Below are 19,858 nucleotides of genomic sequence, written 5' to 3'. Positions count from 1 at the left end.
GCTTGAGAGCATGCAGACGCCGCGCCATGCACTGAACCATCATAAAGTTATCGTGTAGTGATCGGCCGCATATGAAGGCGCTTTGGTGATTCCCCACTAAGTGTGGCAGCTCCTCGGCCAGTCGGACCGCCAACACCTTATCATATATCTTGATGGCGCCATGGACAAGCTGACGAGACAGTAGTCCTTGATATCCACCGCACCCTCCTTCTTTGGCAGGAGAGAGACCACTACTTTGTTTATTGCCGCAAGACCCCTTTGTATCGCCACGATGAAAATGCTCTAGTGCCCTCATGAAGTCCACCTTGATGATCTGCCAGCACACCACGTAAAACCTGCCGGTGAACCCGTCGGGGCTCGGTGCCTTGTCAAGGGGCATGTTCTTGATCGTCCGCTCCACCTCATCCTCCGTAAAAGGTGACTCAAGGTGGGTGAGGTCACGGGATGGGAGGTCAAGGAAGTCTAGGTTGATGGCCGATACTCTCCCGGATGTGGAGCCAAGTAGCTCCTCATAGTAATCATCCACAGCGCTCGCAATGCTGTCCTGGCCCGTGAAGATCTGCCCATTGTGCTGCATGGTGGTGATGATGTTTTTCCTCTGCATGTGCCTCGCCTGCCTGTGATTTTTTTGTATTGGCATTGCCCTCACTTAGCTGAAGTAGTCTCGAACGCTGCCTCGCTATGGTCCTGTCCAGCGAGCAGAGCCCAAGCAGCTTCCTCTTGAGCACTCGTCGCAAGTCATGCTCCTGTGCCGTGAGTACTCTGTTCTCCGCAGCCACCTCCAGCCTCCCAATAATCTCCATTGCGATCGCAATCTGCAGCCGAACGTTTCCAATCCAGCGATCACTCCAGCTCTGAAGTGCCTTTGCAGTTGCCCTTAGTTTGTTATCCAACATAAGGAAGGGGTTTCCTTCCGATGACAGAGAATCCCACGCATCCTGCACCACTTGCTGAAACCCATCCACTTTCGGCCAAAAACATTCGAATTAAAATAAATGTCGACACATCATTCCATCCTGAAACTCTCTCAGGTTCATGTGGAGCTATCGTCCGAGATGCACATGGAGATTTCATAGCAGCTGCAAACTGGGTTTTACCTCATGTTCGAGACTTTGATTCAACAGAACTAACTGCTATCAGAAATGGCATGTTTCTTGCAGCAAATATTGGTAGCAACAACATGGAAATTGAGTTGGACTGCATGTTTGTGGTAGGATCGATGCAATTGATGGATGATTATTTGGGTGGCAGTAATTATGGAGTCTAAGCAATTGGCGATGGACTTGACCCAAATATGTTTTAAGCATTTGCTTCCGTGAAGGCAAACCAAGTTACTGATTCTCTAGCAAAAAAATCTTTCAATAGCCAATCTTCTAGTTCATGGGAAGATTTGATCCCGGACTTTGTTTCTCGTCTCCTTGTAAATGATATGACCATTATATATGAGAAATAATAAAGTCTATTACCCGTAAAAAAAAGGCCGATTTTCAAGATTATGGAAGAATCGGCAGAAAGGACTGGGCCCCAAGGTCCTGTAGCACGTTCTATCTGCTGAATGAATGGGCCGGCCCATCTCGTTTGCTCGCGCCCCTTTGCGTTTCAGAGACATTTTGCCGCCGCGAGCGAATTCCGATTCTTTTGGCGGATCCCAATCGCCCCTCCTCCTCCAAATTCAGTCTCCGTCGCCGTCTCTCCCTCCCAAAATTTCCCCAAATCTGTCGACCTCCCTCCGTTCCCCATTTCGAACCCCACCAGAAAATCTCACCCCACATCCGCAATGCCGCCCGCGCGCCGCCGCCGCCGCACCACCCCCGCTGCCGGCGACGACGGGCCTGCCCCCTCCTCCTCCGCCGACCTCCTCGCCCTGGCCGCCACCCTCCTCCCCGCCCCCACCGGCGCTGCAGCTCTCAAGACCCCTCCCCACCTCAAGCACACCGTCCACTCCCTCCCCGACTCCCACCCAGTCCTCCTCTCCCTCCCGCAAACCCTAGCCCAAGCCCTCTCCGCCGACCCGGACCCCGGCTGCGGCTCCGTCTCCCCCCGCGCCCCCGCCGCCGTCCTCCTCCACCTCCTCCTCACCCACCCTCTCCACCCGCCGCGATGGGACGACCTTCTCCGCCCGCTCGCGCTCCTGCACGACCGCCTCGCGATCCTCGCCACCGAGGACCCGCCCGTCGCCGCGCTCGCCGCCTCCTGCTTCGAGCTCGCGTGGCGCGCCGGGGCTCCAGGGCGCGACGCGCTCGTTGCCCAGACCCTGCCTTACCTCTTCTCCCAGGCGCTCACCTCCGGCTCCAATGCCAGGCCGCTCCTCCGCCGCCTCTTCGCCCTCCGCGAGGCGCTGCCCCTGCTCGACTACACCGACGAGAGCATCTCGGACTTCAAGATGCTCCTGCTGCGCTGCTTCGTGTCGCCCCACTTCCTCAAGGCCGAGGAAGGGAGGAAACTCCTCGCGCTGGTGCTCGGGGTCAGCGAGGGACTCGCCAGGGAGGGGCTGGAGCTCATAAGGGCCCAGGTGGGGATGATGCGAGGGAGGCGGGCGGCCGTGGTCGCCTACGGCGAGGTGGTGTTCAGAGCGTGGAAGGACGCAGGGTGGGTCAGAGGGGAGATCGGGGATGGGTTTCTGCAGGGGATGGTTGAGGCAGCAGTACATGCCGCCGACAAGGAGGTGGCTAGGGCTGCTAGGAGGATACTGTGGGCGTTTGTCGAGCAGAAGGCAGTGGCTGGAGTTGAAAAGTTGGTCTTCAGGCTGTCTGAGCCTGTGCTGTTCCGGTCATTGCAGGTACGCGCATTGTCTTGCACTTCTCTGGTGGGTGGTAGAACTGACTTGAAAAATGCTTGCTCTGCTGTTGATGAAATAACAATTCAAGTGATTTGTTGATGAATTATGATAGTACAGTGTTTAGCTTAGGAAAGGTGTAGGCATGTCAGACAGTGGGCTCTGCTAAAATGCCTGGTCCTAGTAGTGTTATTCTCACACACATGCATGCTGCTACAATAACAAAACCAGTAGTTAACACAGCTTCAAAGTACTCGCTGACATAACATGATAACAAACAAACAAAAAGGTTTAACTCGTCACATGGCTGTAAACTTCAAAAGCATCCACAATTTCACACGATTTCTTCACATGATATCTTAGCCTAGTGTTTGTATCTCATGTTAGCTTGTTAATCTTCCCACAAGGGAGAGTCTACACAAAGATTAGGTTTCTGGATAAAATGAGATTGGTCGGTACTGTGATACTCTAGGTAACAGTTTGTCTACTGGAATTTATTCATGTCTAAAATAGCAATGATAATCGCATATCAACATTTGATTAATGCATACTGAACAGTATTGAAGGATTCTATATAGGTAGGGTGTCATGTATACTATTGCTTTCAAATAACCCATCCACATTCCCAAAGCTCCATAGTCGGTCATCACTGTTTATGCTCTAGGTATGAGAGAAACATTACAACCTATAATCTTTTTAGAACAATGGCCAAGTTTACTAAATTCAATGGATTACTTCAAGTTTAGTTTGTACTCAGGAAGTTGTAATCACTTTTCTTGTTTCACTTTTAACATGTACTCCCTCCGTCCCATAATGTAAGACGTTTTTTAACACTACAATAGTGCCAAAAAGCGTCTTACATTATGGGACGGAGGGAGTATTTGTCAAGAAATAGTAGGTATGGAACACTTTAAGTTAGACATTCTTATGGCTATCTCAAGTGTCTACTTTGTGGCAGGTTGCGAACTCTAATGTTCGCCATAATGCTTTACATCTTCTACTGGATTTATTTCCCCTCGAAGACCCAGATGTGACAAAGGATGTCAACGATCCTCTGTTAGAGAAGCAGTTCTTCCTGCTAGACAAACTTCTCATAGATGACTGCCCAGAAATACGGGCAGTCGCAGTTGAAGGAATTTGCCGTATTCTTAACCAGTTTTGGGAAGTTATTCCATCGCCAACCATTTCAAAAAATTTGAGTAAAATTGTTGATGACATGTCCAAAGATTCTTGCAATGAAGTTCGTCTATCAACACTGAATGGCCTGATATACTTGCTTGACAATCCACAAAGTCATGACATAATGAAAGTGCTACTTCCGAGATTAAGCGATATGGTTTCTGATCCTGTTTTATCTGTCAGAGCTGCTGCTGTAGATCTCCTGTTAACTATTCGTGATCTTCGATCTTTCCAGTACAATAAGGTATGGTACATAGTTATTGCATGCATATCTTGATTTACACTGTAACCTAACTGACCTTTGCATTTACAGAACTTTCAATTTGAGCAAATAGGCTAGCGTATATTTGGATATTTCTGGGTAGGAGTTTAATACACACTTTTCTGTTCAGGTTGTTGGTTTGGGTACTCTATTGTCTTCACTTGCAGATGATCATCCCCGTGTTGCTAAAAAAATCACAAAGCTTCTCATTCCTTCTTACTTTCCATCTAAGTTGCCTTTAAAAGAAGCATGTGATCGCTGCATTGCACTCATAAAGAGATCGCCGGCAGCTGGGGCAAGGTTTTGTGAATTTGCTCTGTCTGAAGGATCAACCCCGCAGCGTCTTGTTGGGCTTATTAAAGTCTCTATTAGTCGGGCATTGTCACCATCAGGATTGAATTCAGAGCAGACTGATGGTCTTGTTATTGCTTCCGCCAAACTAATAAAAAGCTTATCTGACGAGGGCTCTAATTTGGTTGCTTTGAGAGAGTGCTTTGCAAATGCTAAACTGAAGCTGCTCTTTAAAACTGCAGTTTCTGATGGTGCCCAGGCTGCTCTTCTCAGCATGGTGCCAGTGGTATCACCTGATGATCTATGTGTGTTACATATCGAATGCATGAATATAGTTGTGAATGCTGCAGTGACTTCCAAGCAGGAAGAATGTCAAGAAGCATTGTTGGCAGCGCATAAGTTGGTACATTTGAGTGGCCGTTCTGATGAAATGTTTGAAGAATTGACTAATATTTTGCAATCTAAAGCCTCTTATTTTTCTGGGATTTATGGACTTGAACCTCCATCGTGCCCTGTTGCATCTACAAAGAGGAAGAAAGGGAAGTCGCTTAAGAAAACGCCAGCAAGGTCTGACGATGTGGTTGGAAATAGGTCATCCACACCAGTAATCCTGAATAATGAAGAACTTGCTGCTGTAGGGGGAGCAGCATGGCAGCTTAATGAAATACTAAAAGCTGAGGAGATGAGAGCTGCTTTTGTGCAATCTTATGCAGAAATTGCATTTTCTTCTCTGAAGGTCATTTCTCAAGTGTACATTGAGCAGTGCCTACATTTTGAATCTCTAGACCTCAGTCCAGTGTTGGCTTATTTGAGTTTGGCTACATATAGTGCTCTTCAGGATGTTGATCAAACGGATATGAGCTGCTCTGAGGTGAGTCGATTTACGCAGTGCCACCACACCTGTTTTCTTGTTTTTTTAAGGGAAACACCTGTTATCTTGTTGTTAAACCATGCTTATCTGGTTATGCATCAGTAGGAACAAATCTAAGATCTGTTTTTTTGTGCGGGTGTAGATTCGTTGATTGCACTACTGTTATCTTAGATAGCTTTCCATAGATCTGTGTGAATGTTATTCAGTATTTGTATTTAATATTTTGCTAGTCTCATTGTAAATTTCATCTTGTGTCAGTCGACAATTGTCAACCAGTCACTGGACCATCTGCTGAGATGCTATGATAGATTTGTAAATGGATCTGTTACTGTTTCCACCAACTCAACTTCAAAATTGAACAAGAATAAGGAATCTGCAGAACATAAACATCAGCAGCATGTCACCCCTGAAGGTATGGCTTCACAAAACCCATACAAGCTCTTTATGTGGCAATCCTCTTTAAATTGATTGTTTATTCATCAACTCAAGTGAGTATCTGATGTTCTGATAGCATGCAAAGAGTGTAAATAGAAATTTCATGTTTAAAATCATCGTTATCTGTGCATATTGTATCAGTGCTGCATAATTTCTTGGTCAAATTTTTTTTCCTACACAATTTTTCTTATTACCTCATAAATAAGTAAGTGATGCATCTTGTGCAGGAAATCCAGTGGAATGCACAATAAATGTGATTATGCTTGGCACTTCAATTCTTAAGTTCATTGTCGATACAACAACCATCAAGCTGGTCAATGAGAGTAAAGTAAGATGTGTCGGATTTGGATCATCTTACACAAAATATGCAGTGTCAGCCATGAAAAGGCACAGTGAGGGCTCATCTTTCAATGGGGATGATCTGAAAGACATACTGATCCTTACACGAAGCTCCTTCACTTACGCAGCCAAGCTGCTTCATTTGGTGCTAGCAAGCTCAACCGAGTCGGCGAGTCCCCCAGAGGAGGCCTTCCTCCTTGCCAATAATCTTCTTGATCTTGTACCCGCTGTCGAATCCTTTGCAGGCCCGAGATATGCTCTCACACTAGTTTCTGTTGTAAAACAGTGGCTGCCAGTCCTGATATTGGGTCTTGGATGCCGCTGGTTGATTGGGCCAGAAAGTGAGATGGCTACCAAGCCGTGCAACTTGGGTGACGCTGACTTACCACTGTGGGTTGCTGCTCTGGCCAAGAATGAGCTGCTTGAGGCGGAAGAACCTAGGGAGGATGATCAGAGCGAGCAGGGCAACGAGCACGAGGAGTCACCGTCATCCAAAAAGCTAGCAGAATTGATGGTGACCCTGCTGAAGAAAGGAAGCCCTAAGATCCTGGATTCCTTGGGTGGCATTTTGCTTTCCAACCTCAAGTTGGCGCTGCAGAGAGCGGAGCACGGCATCGTCTTAGGCTTGGCATGCTTTGTTTGTGACAAGCTGCTTGCGAGCAGCAGCAGCTCGTCAACCTCTGAGAACCTGCGGCTCACTCATGATTCCCTGCGCGAGAGCTTCTTTGAGATCGACAGGCATTGCAGGGAGGGCCTTGTTGATGATGAAGGTTCAATGCAGAAGCTGGAGAGCGCAAAAATATTGATACAGTCAGTACTCCCCTATGATGCATGCAGTCAGACGAGCTGACTGGTGACGGGGGAAGTTAGTTAACCTGGCAAGTACGTACTTACCAGTTACCACTCAGAAATCTGCGTTTCTCAGAGAATTTCTGTGTAGATATACGGCAGTTGGTTTCTTGATTCGAGACCCAGCTATCCTTTCACTTCGCTGCAGTTTGGGAAGGTGCTATGCAGTACGTTGTAGGCAAAGTATTTTGCAGCAGTACCCTGTTGCTGCAGCTGTGTATGGACATCTACTTGACAGAAGTCGTCAATTGCACAAATTCCAAATCAAATAAGCAACCATGTATGTTGCTGGAACATTTGATATGTACTGTACGAGCATTAAGCTGCCGATTTGTTCGAATGAATCAGCTTCTTTTAACAATGAATCACTGTAATCATTGGTGTAACAATAGTATTACATATGTACAATCTCATGAGGTCTACCCCTACACCAGTTGAAACATCATAATGCAAAGTTAGTGTGCCATATTTGTATTAAGTTATTTTGCGCTGGGCAATTTACCATTTGCCTTGGTTTTCAAGTGCAGCTGTTTAATCTGCATTGCATGTCTGATCTGGGGCATGCAGGAAGTGGCATCGAGTCGGATGTTTCTTCGTGGTACGGTGTCAATCTTCGATTCTTGATTCACGGGACACTATTGTTCAGACTCCATGATCATGAGAAATCACTGGCCAGCATCAGCTTACCATGATATATATATGTTGATGATATTTTGCTCTAGTCTACAACTTTCCATAACCGTCGTGTTCTTCATGAGGTTCTACGGAAATGAGCTTGATCATGGCGGCAATGGGCATTCCAAGGAAGCCAAAGAGGATGCAAATGAGCCACTGGAGCTGGGTCAGCAGGGTGGTGTTGGCAAAGTCACCCAGGAACTGGACCAGGATGAACTGGAAGACGACAGTGCCGGTGAGAACGCCCACGAAAATAGAGTTCTCCGACATTCCCTTCAGAACATTGATCTCCTCCATCTCCCTTGAGCTGACCTCATTGAACACCTACGGAGACACAGATCAAAACGGAGCCATGAATGAAGGAGAAAAACAGCGAATTGTTTGATTCTGCTTGAACACAGTAAAAACAAAACAGAGATCCCAAAACCAAGAAAATCACATCATAGTAATCCTCTGCAAGAAATTGTGCACTTCTGTTGGCATTTCAGATCAAATAATTATTACTATCGCCATGCTACCTTCTTCTCTCTTCACTGTTTTAAATGATATATTCAACTCATATGATGATAATCCTAGTCCCACTCTATCTGGTTCTAGTATTTATCAACTCCTTTCTGCCCCTGGTACTTTACAAGAAACAATGGTAAAAGACGAGACGATTATACGACAGTCGACATACCTGGCAGAAGACAAAAGTGTTGAATATGATTGTATTTAGGACAGTGTCAGCCTCGGAGCCTTCAAGCCCAAACACATATCTCCCTTGACTTTGTAGGTACCAGATGACGGTGAATTGGTACAACGACTGCCCCAGAATATTCCTCCACATCACGTTTGTGATGAACTTCCCTGTCCTTCCTACGGGTGCTTTCTCCATCAAGTTATCGTTAGGTGGTTCGGTGGCAAGTGCTAGTGCACCTAGGGTGTCCATGATCATGTTCACCCAAAGAAGTTGAACGGCTGTCAGCGGCGCATCTCCTGGCATGAGTTAGTAGACCGTGAGATGGGAGACATGTTGAAACCAACAATATCATGGGTAGGCAGTCCTGTGGGTAGGGTATACCTGTAAAGCAAGCGGAGGAGAAGTTGACTAGTAATGCAACAATATTAACAGTCAACTGGAACTGCACAAACTTTTGGATGTTGACGTAAACAGAGCGTCCCCATTTCGCAACAGTAACAATCGTGGAGAAGTTGTCATCCAGAATCACGACATCAGCGCTCTCTTTCGCCACCTGCGCAAATGCATAAAGCAACTTAAGATGAACTTAAAGGGCAAATGTCTGTCAAAAACTTAGAGAAGGCTTTACCAACCCAGGAACCAGATAAATATTTTACTTTGGTTTCTAGATTCACCAGCAAATAATATTGGCAAACCACAAACAATAGCAAGTCAAACCACGTATATAGTTATAGTCCTAGGAATAATCCACACCCCACAGTTCCACTACATCCCAAAGCCAAACATCCCTTCATAACTTCATATAAAACCAGAGAAATGTATAGTATAAGCCACGACATTTCAACGCTATGTATGCATTACTCAGTGGTGTTATTACCTCAGTCCCTGCAATGCCCATGGCAAGTCCAATATCTGCCTCACGCAGCGCAGGTGCATCATTAGTGCCATCACCAGTCACAGCGACAACTTCATTGGAAGTTGTGCGCAAGTACTTCACAAGTGCAAGCTTATCAAGTGGCGATGACCGGGCTAGTACCTTTAGTTGCACAAGACTAGCACATGAGAATTCACTAGATGGATAGACTTGCGAAGCCAAGATAAAACAGAGGAATGGCAAACCTGCATTTTGGGAATCAGCTCAAGGAGTTCTTCAGGTGTTTTCTCTCTGAACTCAGCACCTTCAATAGCAAGACCGCCATCAGTAAGTATACCACATTCACGGGCAATTGCCTTTGCTGTATTAATATTGTCCCCTGTAACCATTTTAACTGCAATGCCAGCAGACCGGCAACTTGCCACAGACTCCCTGACACCCAGACGCACAGGATCTTTAATACCAACAATGCCAATGAATGTGTATCCTTGCAGTGGTATTTCCTCTTGAGTAGAGCCATCTTCCAATCCCCTGTAGGCAAGGCACAGTGTCCTAAGAGCTTCACTCGAAAAGGTTTCAATGGTATCATTGAGCAAGTTGGCAGTTTTCTTATCAAGGGGAACAACACTACCGCTGCCGTCTATGAACTTATCACAGGCAGCCAATACTATTTCTGCAGCACCCTTACAATGTGCACGGTACCCTCCTCCAGGAAGCTCGAGAATAACAGTCATCCTCTTTTTTACTGAATTAAAAGGCTCCACTTTGACAATCTTACTTTCCTGCCGTTTTTGTTTGTAGTTTCCACCTAATGACAGTGCAAATTCCAACAAAGCTGTCTCGGTAGGGGTACCTATTATATCTTGCTTTCCATTTTGGTCAATCACGACTTCACCACCAGTGTTGGTAAGTATGGATTCTAGAAGAGTTTCTACTGCAACTTCTGGGAGTTCTGAAGACAAACTAGAAAGTGGATCGTTAAATTCCAAGGTGTTCCCACAGATGCAGGCCTTAACAACAGTCATGCGATTGGATGTTAGTGTTCCTGTCTTATCACTGCAAATGACTGTGGCTGATCCCATAGTTTCGCAGGCAGCCAACTGCCGGACCAGTGCCTTATCATTCATCATCTTCTCCATCGCATAGGCAAGGCTCAGTGTGACTGCTAATGGCAACCCCTCAGGCACAGCAACGACAACAATTGTAACCGCGACAGCAAAATGATTCAATATCTCTAAAACATCATCTCCTGACCAGCTCAAAAGAAGCCCATCATGATATTTCTGGCCAATTAACTCTTGGGAGAGGACAATGAAAGTTAACACAGCAAAAAACAGGCCGATTTTCCCAATAATATTTGCAACTCCACTAAGTTTAACCTGAAGCGGAGTCTCATCATTCCCACCTTCAGTGAGGGCAGCCATTAGCTTTCCCCATTGTGTCCGCATCCCGACCGCTGTAACCAGCATTTGGCCAGACCCATCTAGGACTTTGGTCCCTGATGAAAGAAAAGGCTTGTCTTCATTTACATCGACAGGCTCACTCTCTCCAGTTAGACTGGACTCATCCAACAACAGAGAAAACCCGGAAATAAATACACCATCTGCAGGAACCTGATCTCCAACCGCTAAATGGACAACGTCACCGGGAAGAAGATCATCTATCAATGTCCTTTGTCTGAACCCGTCCCTTGTAACCTGAACAAGAATTTTCCTCTTTTCTTTGTCCAGGTCCCTGAATTGCAAAGACTGCTGGTAGTCACTTGTCGCGGTGACAGAAACAACCAGGATGATACTCGCGAAGATTCCGATGCCATCATGGGAGCCATTCGGCCAGCCTTCCGTGGCGATGCCGACAGTCAAAGAGACAAAAGCACATGCAGCAAGGATTATCAGAGTGGTGTCTTGCAGTGCATCCCATACAAACTCCCAGAAGCTGCGAGGCTCGCTCTCAGCGAACTTGTTTACTCCATAAATTTCCTGCCTCTGCCCCAAGAGGCCCTCACGCGTGCTTATCCCATCGGTCAACGACGTCGCTAGCTTGTCCGCAATCCCGTCTAACTGGCCGTGCTCGGTCAGCCTTTCCGTGTCACGGCTTTCGACAATGGATGTCAGTTCATCGGCGTCGATCTGAAACCCTGCCGCTCTAACATCTTCAGGGACGACATACTGACTGCTCTGGAGTGAAAGACCTGAGCACATATGTTTGGGGCAACACGCTTAGAAGATGCTACTAGCACTCTAGCAGCGTCCCAGGCTGCATTCAAATAAGAACACAGTGCGGCACAACTTGAGGCCCAAGCTATGTGATAAAGCGACTGAATCTTTGTGTGGTCGTTACCATTTTGTAGCTGCACGGCGGCTTTGGATGCGGATGCAGCAACCTGCAGCTTCTCCTGCAATACATATACAACATTCATCCCAGTTAAGTTAGTATGACGAGGTAGCTGAATTACACTGCACTTGTGCAAATGAAATGGTAGAACTTAGAACAAAGTTGCAACTAGAGAAGAAGATTTTTGGTCAGCCAAGCTGAGGACATGGATTGTTTCGTGAGCTCCGATTTCAAGCGCAAGGCAATAATCTATTTGACGAGGTGGAAAGGGGGAGGGGGTCGTACACGTTGGGGTCGAGGGGAGCTGGAGAGCTGGCCGGCGGCGGCGAAGCGGAAGCCGCGGCGGTCGGGCCTCTCCGTCTTCGCCGCGCCGCAGGGGTTCCGGCGACACGGCCGCCGGAGCGTCGCCGTCGACACGCCTAGACCCGGGCGCGCCCATGGGGTCCGACGGCAGGGGAGAGCAGCTGGCGGTGACGCGGCGCCGTAGAGGGGGGCGAGCTGGAGGGGCCGAGCAAGGAGGCCGCTGTGCATCTTTCTGATATCTTCGTTTTACGTGTCTCTAGCATTTGACACAGATATTTACCAGCCTAGCAAGATATTTCTTTCACCTGAAAATCCTCCATTGTTTCTCTCTGGAAAAGAAGTACATGCTCCTTCAAATTTTTAGGTTTAGAGGTTATAGAATTTTTGTATAGTCACCAGGTATCATGTCCAGTTTGTTGCACGAAATCATATTTACCCACTCTACCCCTGAAACTCCATTTCTCTTCAGGCCTGAAACTCCATTTCTCTTCTGGGAAAGTCCGTCTCTTTCGCGACGATTTAACTCAAATGCCGAGGCGATATTTACATATTATTCTCAACAACGGAAAAACAATAATACATGTACAACAGTCTGTAACTGGGCTCACAACATGTCGTTACAGTGTTGCCTACAAAACTTGTGGCTCTGCTATCTTACGAGTTCTTGTTACATTTGAGGAAGAAAGAATCAATGGGTATATGTTTTCCCTCTTTGGAGGACTTGAGTTTCTTCTTGGGCGTGGGTGTGCTAGTAGAGCATGGCCGTTCAGCTAACCTGCCACATACATTACAGGACAATACTATGTTACATCATGTCCATCTCATCTCTAAATGGTGGCATAATAATGCAACATAAAAAAGCTAATACTATGTTTCAATGAACTTCCCATTCGAGCGAACTATTTTTTTCCCAAATAATTATGGGAATTGGAGTCAACATAAGCATATATGGAAATACTGCGGTGGCAGAAGCACAAAAGCAATAGGCAACAACATAACTATTAAGCATATGGCAACAGACAAATACCTTTCCTTCGAGAGGCGGGCTGTGCTGTCTACCGCCTCTTCCTGCTGCAACATTTCAGCCAAGTGGAAATCCGAATGTTCCTGCCTTTCCTCCTCAAAACATGGAGGCAGCTCAAATCCGCAGAGGGAGCAAATATAGCCATCTACCCAGAAATGCTGACCAGGTTTACTCGACGAAGCACAAGCTTTGGAGCTTGTCAAGTCGCCCAACTCATCAAACTTCTCGGTCTGTGTAACCTGCATGAAGAACCGAGTTTGATTGCTTCTATCATCAAGCATTTGTGACCAATCTGTAGAGGAAATGGATGGTGTGGGGGAATGCACGCTTTCTCTTGGCTGCAGAAACGTTGATCAAATTTCAGTCGAGAGGTTGAGACACATACCTTCCAACTGCTTGAGGCGGCCTCGTTATCATAATTGACCGAGCTCGCTCCTTCTGCAACAGATGAGTTCTCTTCATGTGAGGGCTGTTGATCTATGGAGACATCTTTCTCTGCATCATGTATCGAACACTCGTCCTTCGTTGTTGCATCATTACAATCGTTATGCCCTCCTGAGACATCAATGCAACTTGCGCCATTCGTTCCATTGGTATTTGAGTTAATATCCGAGGAATGAAAAAACCGATCTAGTGTCTTTTGTGTTGGGCTAGTTGAATCATCCTTCTCACCACTGAAGTGAGACATTCGCAACCCTGTAAAAGTGTATTAGCATGACAGTTAGATTGACGTCCCTGAGCAGCAAGAGCAAAGGAACGTCAAGTATAAACAACGCAATACGATTGGCATAAAACAGATTATATCAAAACATGGAGATACAAAACATCAGTGTGCTCAACTGCTAAGGTAATGAAACATGCACCAAGCCAGAACCACATGCCCTATTGCTCCAGGTTGTCAAAGCAACCAGACCAACATGAGGAGGATGACCCAAACTGTGTAGATTTGTAGTGAATACTTCAGTGACAATGAGATTCAGGTACAGGTGATTGTGATCTGAGCTTTCAAGTCATATCAGAAGTTCAAAAAGAAACCAATACAGGTTCCAGCCAACTAGCAATCATCAAACTTGACACAAAGAAATAGTTTAGATGCTCACACCTACCCATCAATCTCAAAGAAAGAGGCATTTCAGCCTTGAGCAACTTCTTAGCGTAGATCAGGATGTCTTCCTTGGAGCTGATGTAGTTTTGTGCAGTTGCTGCTCTCGTCCTAACCTGGTTTAGATGGTTCATTACTCTAGTGAGCCATGAAACAAACCATCTCTCTTGGCAATCTCGGTGCAATAATTACCAATAACTAGTCAATTTTATACACATAGGAGATCAGAACCTCAAAAGCTGCAGTCTTTAGTTTGAGTGTTAGCGTTCTTCCCTTCAAACACTCCTTTTGCATGTCATCAGCTAAATTTTCGGCGAGGTTATCTGAAAATAGACAATCATTTGTGAGCCGTGCATTGAAAAGATGTTAGCAAGCTCACATCAGCGGCACATGAAAAGCCATATATCACCTCTTTTAATGTCCCTAAAGGGTTTATTCACATGCAGATTGTTTTTTATGATACTGGTACTTCTAGGCATCACAAAGTAAAACAAAACAGTATTGTTGTCAATCTTTCCCCAAGTCGTGACAACTGCTCTATTATTTTAGCATGATATAGAAGCAAAGAAGAAATGGTGCAATGATGCTTATTCTTTTAAGTGATCAGTCATTAATGAAAGTAAACGGTACATACTATACAATTGAGTTTAGGGTTGAAACTGGACGAACTGGAGAGTTCCAAGGAGATATTGTATGCCTTTTTCCTCAAGGAAATTAAACATATCATCCAATTGACCCTGTCAAGGTGCTTATAAATACACCCAGAATGAATCATAGTATTTGAAGATATTGCTCTTACAGAAAGAGGTGTTCTGTAACAAAATCTCGAACAAATACTTAAGTACCAAGGGTGTCTGGGTATGTGATGGTAACATGTGAAATTGTCAAACTAGCTTCAATAATTCAAATGCACAACAAATACTAATTAAGAATAAGAATGTTTACCTAACTTCTCGAAAAGCAAATGGGAATCATTTGTTGCAGAGAAAGTTCGCTCGCAACTCATACTTTTTCTTAGCCTATGCTCAGGAGTTTCTGTGCCTCCTAATCCAAGGCCAACCGAAAGAAAGAAATCTGAAGAATATTAAAATGATCATATCTAGTAAGCAGATGACAATGTCTGAGTTTCAGAAGCTTGATTTCTGGTATCGTGATCTGGATAGATATAATATAGCTTCCTGAAAGCTTGACATAGAACAATTAAAAGTGTAATTAACATACGGACCTGTTGAGCCTTCAGAAAAAAGGGCGCATAAGAAAGCACCCTTTTGTAGCATCTCCTGGCATGTACTGATGCCAAGAACCTGGTGTAACATCTGTTCTGTTACCTTACCTATACCACCTATCTGCATACACAGATCTTCAAATAACAAATCAGTTCTTGTCTTCTCATGAATGTGCACAGAATGATATCACTTGATAGCTCGTAGTAAATAACATTCCAAGTTAACAAAATAACTAAAATAGGAATTCATAAATGTAAGGAGCAACTGAAAATATTCTCAGGGCCTATATCACAAACCTATGTAAGACTGTACAATGGAATATGTCATAGCCTAAGTGCCTAACCAAGGTAAAAATGTGAAATATGATATGAAAAGAATAATGTGCTAAAAGAACACTTCCATAACGAACATGAACCTTCTTGCTATAAAGTACCTTTCTTATAGGTAACGTTGATACAAATGTCGTCACAGCATCACGGTCATTTGGCAGAATAAATTGTCCATTAGGCTTGTTAATATCAGAGCAAACCTAGCAAAGAGATTCCAGAACAATTATAAGGGCATAATTAGATTTAAGATGAGTAAAGATGATGCGTTAGCTTAAAAATCTCCAGCCATGTGTGGCAAACAGCCTTTCCAGTTACAATCCATAATGGCTATAGAAAGTGAACTAGTACTTACCAGCACCATTCAACAAGTCTGAGCTTATTAATTTAATTTAAACCCAATGTGACATCCAAATATAGGCAGGCGAAAAATAAACACGTAGCATGACCAGTCCATTACCTCAAGGAATCAAAGTTAAGCAAAAATGAATAAATAGAAAAGAACTTCAGGCTCTGACCTTTGCAATCATGCGGTTTGGAGCAACCCCAGCACTACATGTTAGACCAGTTTCTTGGTGAACGGCATCCCTAAGCTCAGAAGCAACCTGTATATGAAACACAGGCGATGTGAGCAGCAAGCTTACAATATTGTAGTACTAGCATGTTGAAAAAATAATATAAACCATGAAGGGCAAATCAAGCCATATCACCATATGCACTTGTTAAGTAAGCCAGGAGAATTGTGATTACTGGTAAAGGTTAAGCTTACCTCCTCGCCTGTAATGCCTCTCTCACTGCAGACTTCTGTAATATCGAGGTATGCTTCATCTAGACTCGTTGCAAAGAAGTTGGGATCATACCTCTGGAAAACTAAGGCAACCAATACTTCAATAATGATTTCTGCTCAGCTATATAGCATATATGTTTAAAGGTTTCCAAATGAGCATCACGTTGCAAACCTTTTCTTGCCAATCCACTATAATGAGTGTATCTTCCAAAATTTGGACGGACAAAAACCAAGTCAGGACACAGTTTACATCCAATAAAACCAGGCATCGCTGCACGAACTCCAAACTTTCGTGCCTGCATGATTAATTAATTACACCATACACCAGATAACAGGGAACATTGCTTGTAGTTTTGACAAACAAACAAAATAGCCAAACCCATTTCAGATAATCCAGTTTAAGGTGATTAGCATTTGATAGTTCATCAACCATACTTCCACAGGAAAGGGAACGGATTACCGAGCACATTATCACTAATGTATTTTTTAGTGATTAGAAGAAATGACAAATGTCAAGAACCTTGTATGCTAACCTCATAACTGGCGGTAGCTATCATAGACATGCTACCTACTGCCAAAGGTTTTCCCTTCAAGGATGGATTTTCCAATGTCTCAACAGCAGCATAGAAGGCGTCCATGTCCGTGTGGAGCCATATCTTTGAAAGATCCCGTGAAGCTTCCAACTCCAAAATTTTCTTTTCAGCAACCTGAAATTTTGTCAGCGCATAGGCATGACGGCATAAAAGAGCAATACAGGATCAGATGAGTTGAAACGCACCATGCTACATAAACTATTAAGCCATACTAACTTACCAAACTGGTGTCAATACAAACTAAACATTGCTGCGATGCTAAAGTTAACATGCCCCGGACCACAGCCCAGATCAGATTAAGATCATTAACCAAACAACACAGATCAGGTCAAATCATCAAACCAACTCAGAAGAGGGCAAGATCATCAATTCGGCATTGCAGACATGAACATCTCTAGAGAGCACAGGTACAGAAGTAAATGTTGGTGAATTGATCATTCGATAGTACACTACAAGAATAAAAACAGCATGCTGTATTTTAGTTGAGCTTTATGATGAATAGTTCATCAACTAGGTTGGGGGGAACAAGCATAAATGCACAGATGTTGGGGCATAACAACAGGGCAGTACAGATCGGTACTTGGGCAAGGTGTATCACAAAATAACAACCAGCAAACAAAGGTTAGCACAAAAAAATTGCTGCCCCGTACCTTCTGAAAATGTGATATGTCATTATCAGTTAACTTTGCACACTGTGCGCGCAGATGCTCAATTTTAAGCTTGGTAATCGCCTCCTTCTTCTGCTCATTTTCGAAATACTTAGAACCCTTGCTCATTTCATAGATCACCTTCTGCACCTTCTCTCTGTCAACTCCCTCCATTCCTAATGCAACGTGACAGGAGAATAAATACCAGTGCCACGTTGTACATGCTCAAACCCTACCGGCGCAATCTTAAGCCAGGAAAGAGGGGGAATGCAGTTTTACCAGCTTTGGCGTTGGTGTAGGCGGTGTGGTATGACTGCCACGGCCTATGCCCTCCGCAGTCCGATGGTGTCCCCGCCGCCGACGACATCGCTGCGGTGCTGGTGGGAGGTCTCGCCCACACCCGGCGCGGAGCGAACAAGAGAAGGAAATGGAGAGGCGCGCCGGGCGCCGGCTGAGGTCCTCTCCGCCCGGGATTAGGTGCGTTTAGGAGAGGAGGGACGGTGAGGGGATTATCCTCCGGCGAGAGGAGGTCAGAGCTCCGCCGCCAGCGTTATGGCGCGCGCGAAATAAAAAAGGGAAAGCGGCGAGATTTTCTTCCGCCCGACCTTTTTTTTTTGGAAAACGATCTAAATCAACTGACTGATTTTCGCCACGTGTCCCCGTGGTCGTCCCACTTCCCACTCTTTTCCTTATCTCACGGGAACCACTCATCCCTATCCTTTCATCGAAACGCAATCCCCTTTTCTTCTCCATGGCTTTCTCTCGTACTACTCCTCGCCATGGCCTTGCTTTTTTTCTCTGCTGCTGCCGTGAGGGAAAACCATCTGCGGTGGCTGGGGCGCCAGGGTGTAGACGGGCAGCCACGCGCTGCAAGCGCCTGAGCCGGGGGCGTAGGATGCTCCGCCGGTGGGCGGCGGAGCTACAGTTCAACGGGCGTGCTGCTGCACGGCGACGTCGGAGTTCCAGTGCAACACACAGGTGGTGGGCGGAGGAGCTGCAGTGCAACAGCCATGTGCCGGCGGCGGAGCAGTGCAACGGCCATGGTGTTGCGCACCGTCGGCGGAGCTACAGTGCAACGAGGCGTGGTGTTCTGCGCTAGCGGCAGAGCTGCAATGCAACACGCCGGTGTTGCTATGGAGCGTCGTCGGGGGCCGCCGGTGTTGCTATGGAGCTTCGCCAGGCCGCCGGTGTTGTATTGGAGCATCACTGACGTTGCTATGGACCGTCGTCGAGGCCGCCGGTGTTGCTATGGAGCATTGTCGGGGGTCGCCGGTGTTGCTATGGAGCGTCTTCGGGTCCGCCGGTGTTGCTATGGAGCGCCGTCGGTGTGCTGTATTGCCGCATCGCCGGGCAACCGGTGCTGTATTGAAGCATCGTCGGGACCACGTTGTGTTGCATATGGGTTATGACGGCTGGGCTGTTGCCGGAGCTGAAGTTGTCCGCCGGGGAACAGAGGAACCCTCGCCGGAGTTCCAAGCCATGGCAGAGTAGGCCATGTCTCTGGCGATGTGGTGCGCCATCGCGGGAGGTGGAGTAGGTGGAGGGGTGGAGGTGGAGAGAAGGGGCGGCGCCCGCGGGTCGTTGTAGTCTCCGGCGAGCTAAAATCGCAGGGCAGGTGGAGATGGAGGAAGCGCCCGCGATTTGCGGCCACAGGTGGGGATCTGTTCGCGTGGGGGGCGTCCTGTTTCATTGCAACGCATCGACCGCTACGGGCGACGGGCTTTGCGAGGGGGAAGCGTGCACGTGCAGATCGGACGGACGTGGTGCTCTACATCGGACGGCCGCGAAGGCGACTTACGAATCGGATAGCATCGCCCAACTTACGCCTAGCATCGCCCTTTTTTGTTTTGCGGGTGCCCTTCTCTGTAGAATCGGGGAGATGGTGACGTGCACGCTGAAGGGTGGAGCTCGCGGACAAAGGCTGTCACACCTCCAAAGCCTTTTTTTAGTGAAAAAGTTCAAAATAAACTTTGAATTTGTAGACCAAAGCTAAATCAAATCCCTGAAATCAGCACACCAAACTTTCTATCCCAGTCTATTTTAAACCTTAGAGCGTTCCCAAACACGGACTGTGGAGGTGACAGGTTGAATTCCGGGATTTTTTTACTGTGGACGCGACTGGGCCGGTCCACCAGACACGAAGTGAGTTTCTTTTCTTTTTTCAATGCGCGACATAAAAATACAGAAAAATGAGACACTAGGGAGGAATCGAGCTTGCAACCTGACACAGGTTAACTGCTTGTGCTAGCCTTTTCTTTTTAGGGGTGCGCTAGCCTAAAACTA

General features: G+C 46.1%; 1 protein-coding gene and 1 non-coding gene across 4 annotated transcripts; one reads left to right on the top strand and one right to left on the bottom strand.

The window, feature by feature from the left end:
• The first annotated feature begins 1,680 nt into the window (after positions 1 to 1,680).
• LOC109746180 (uncharacterized) lies at positions 1,681 to 7,480 on the top strand. The gene is made up of 5 exons (XR_005753612.3): positions 1,681 to 2,779; positions 3,735 to 4,199; positions 4,348 to 5,379; positions 5,638 to 5,791; positions 6,042 to 7,480. It is a non-coding gene; the product is annotated as an uncharacterized protein (transcript).
• On the bottom strand, positions 6,057 to 18,187 carry LOC109746181 (calcium-transporting ATPase 3, plasma membrane-type). 3 transcript variants are annotated; one of them, XM_020305312.4, is made up of 21 exons: positions 17,855 to 18,187; positions 17,579 to 17,751; positions 16,869 to 17,042; positions 16,508 to 16,631; positions 16,318 to 16,418; positions 16,067 to 16,153; positions 15,656 to 15,751; positions 15,222 to 15,342; positions 14,942 to 15,070; positions 14,228 to 14,319; positions 14,001 to 14,112; positions 13,280 to 13,590; positions 12,898 to 13,133; positions 12,529 to 12,645; positions 11,574 to 11,689; positions 9,479 to 11,424; positions 9,237 to 9,395; positions 8,741 to 8,912; positions 8,357 to 8,655; positions 7,048 to 8,001; positions 6,057 to 6,937 (listed from the first exon to the last, which is right to left on the bottom strand). In XM_020305312.4, exons 1-20 carry the CDS (start codon positions 17,940 to 17,942, stop codon positions 7,726 to 7,728), a joined length of 4,929 nt encoding a protein of 1,642 aa, XP_020160901.1. In that variant the 5' UTR covers positions 17,943 to 18,187; the 3' UTR covers positions 6,057 to 6,937; positions 7,048 to 7,725. The 3 variants fall into 3 exon arrangements, with proteins under 3 accessions (XP_020160901.1, XP_020160898.1, XP_020160899.1); XM_020305309.4 differs by lacking the exons at positions 12,529 to 12,645; positions 12,898 to 13,133; positions 13,280 to 13,590; ... (9 more) ...; positions 17,579 to 17,751; positions 17,855 to 18,187 and adding an exon at positions 11,853 to 12,139 and having other exon boundaries at positions 11,574 to 11,628; XM_020305310.3 differs by lacking the exons at positions 12,529 to 12,645; positions 12,898 to 13,133; positions 13,280 to 13,590; ... (9 more) ...; positions 17,579 to 17,751; positions 17,855 to 18,187 and adding an exon at positions 11,853 to 12,092 and having other exon boundaries at positions 9,479 to 11,489; positions 11,574 to 11,628.
• Between the last annotated feature and the right edge of the window lie 1,671 nt (positions 18,188 to 19,858).

The sequence above is a fragment of the Aegilops tauschii genome, chromosome 4 (genome assembly GCF_002575655.3).
Source record: "Aegilops tauschii subsp. strangulata cultivar AL8/78 chromosome 4, Aet v6.0, whole genome shotgun sequence".
Classification (NCBI taxonomy): domain Eukaryota; kingdom Viridiplantae; phylum Streptophyta; class Magnoliopsida; order Poales; family Poaceae; genus Aegilops; species Aegilops tauschii.
This window is presented reverse-complemented; position numbering and strand designations above follow the sequence as displayed.

Bases quoted from the DNA above. Each gene is read 5' to 3' on its own strand.
- LOC109746181 (XM_020305312.4), bottom strand. From the start codon at position 17,942: ATGTCGTCGGCGGCGGGGACACCATCGGACTGCGGAGGGCATAGGCCG. The intron at 12,646-12,897 runs GTATTTGTCTGT...TGTATGTGGCAG, and splicing joins GCCCGCCTCTCGAAGGAAAG to GTTAGCTGAACGGCCATGCT. The intron at 9,396-9,478 runs GTTTGCCATTCC...GTGCAACTAAAG, and splicing joins AGCTGATTCCCAAAATGCAG to GTACTAGCCCGGTCATCGCC.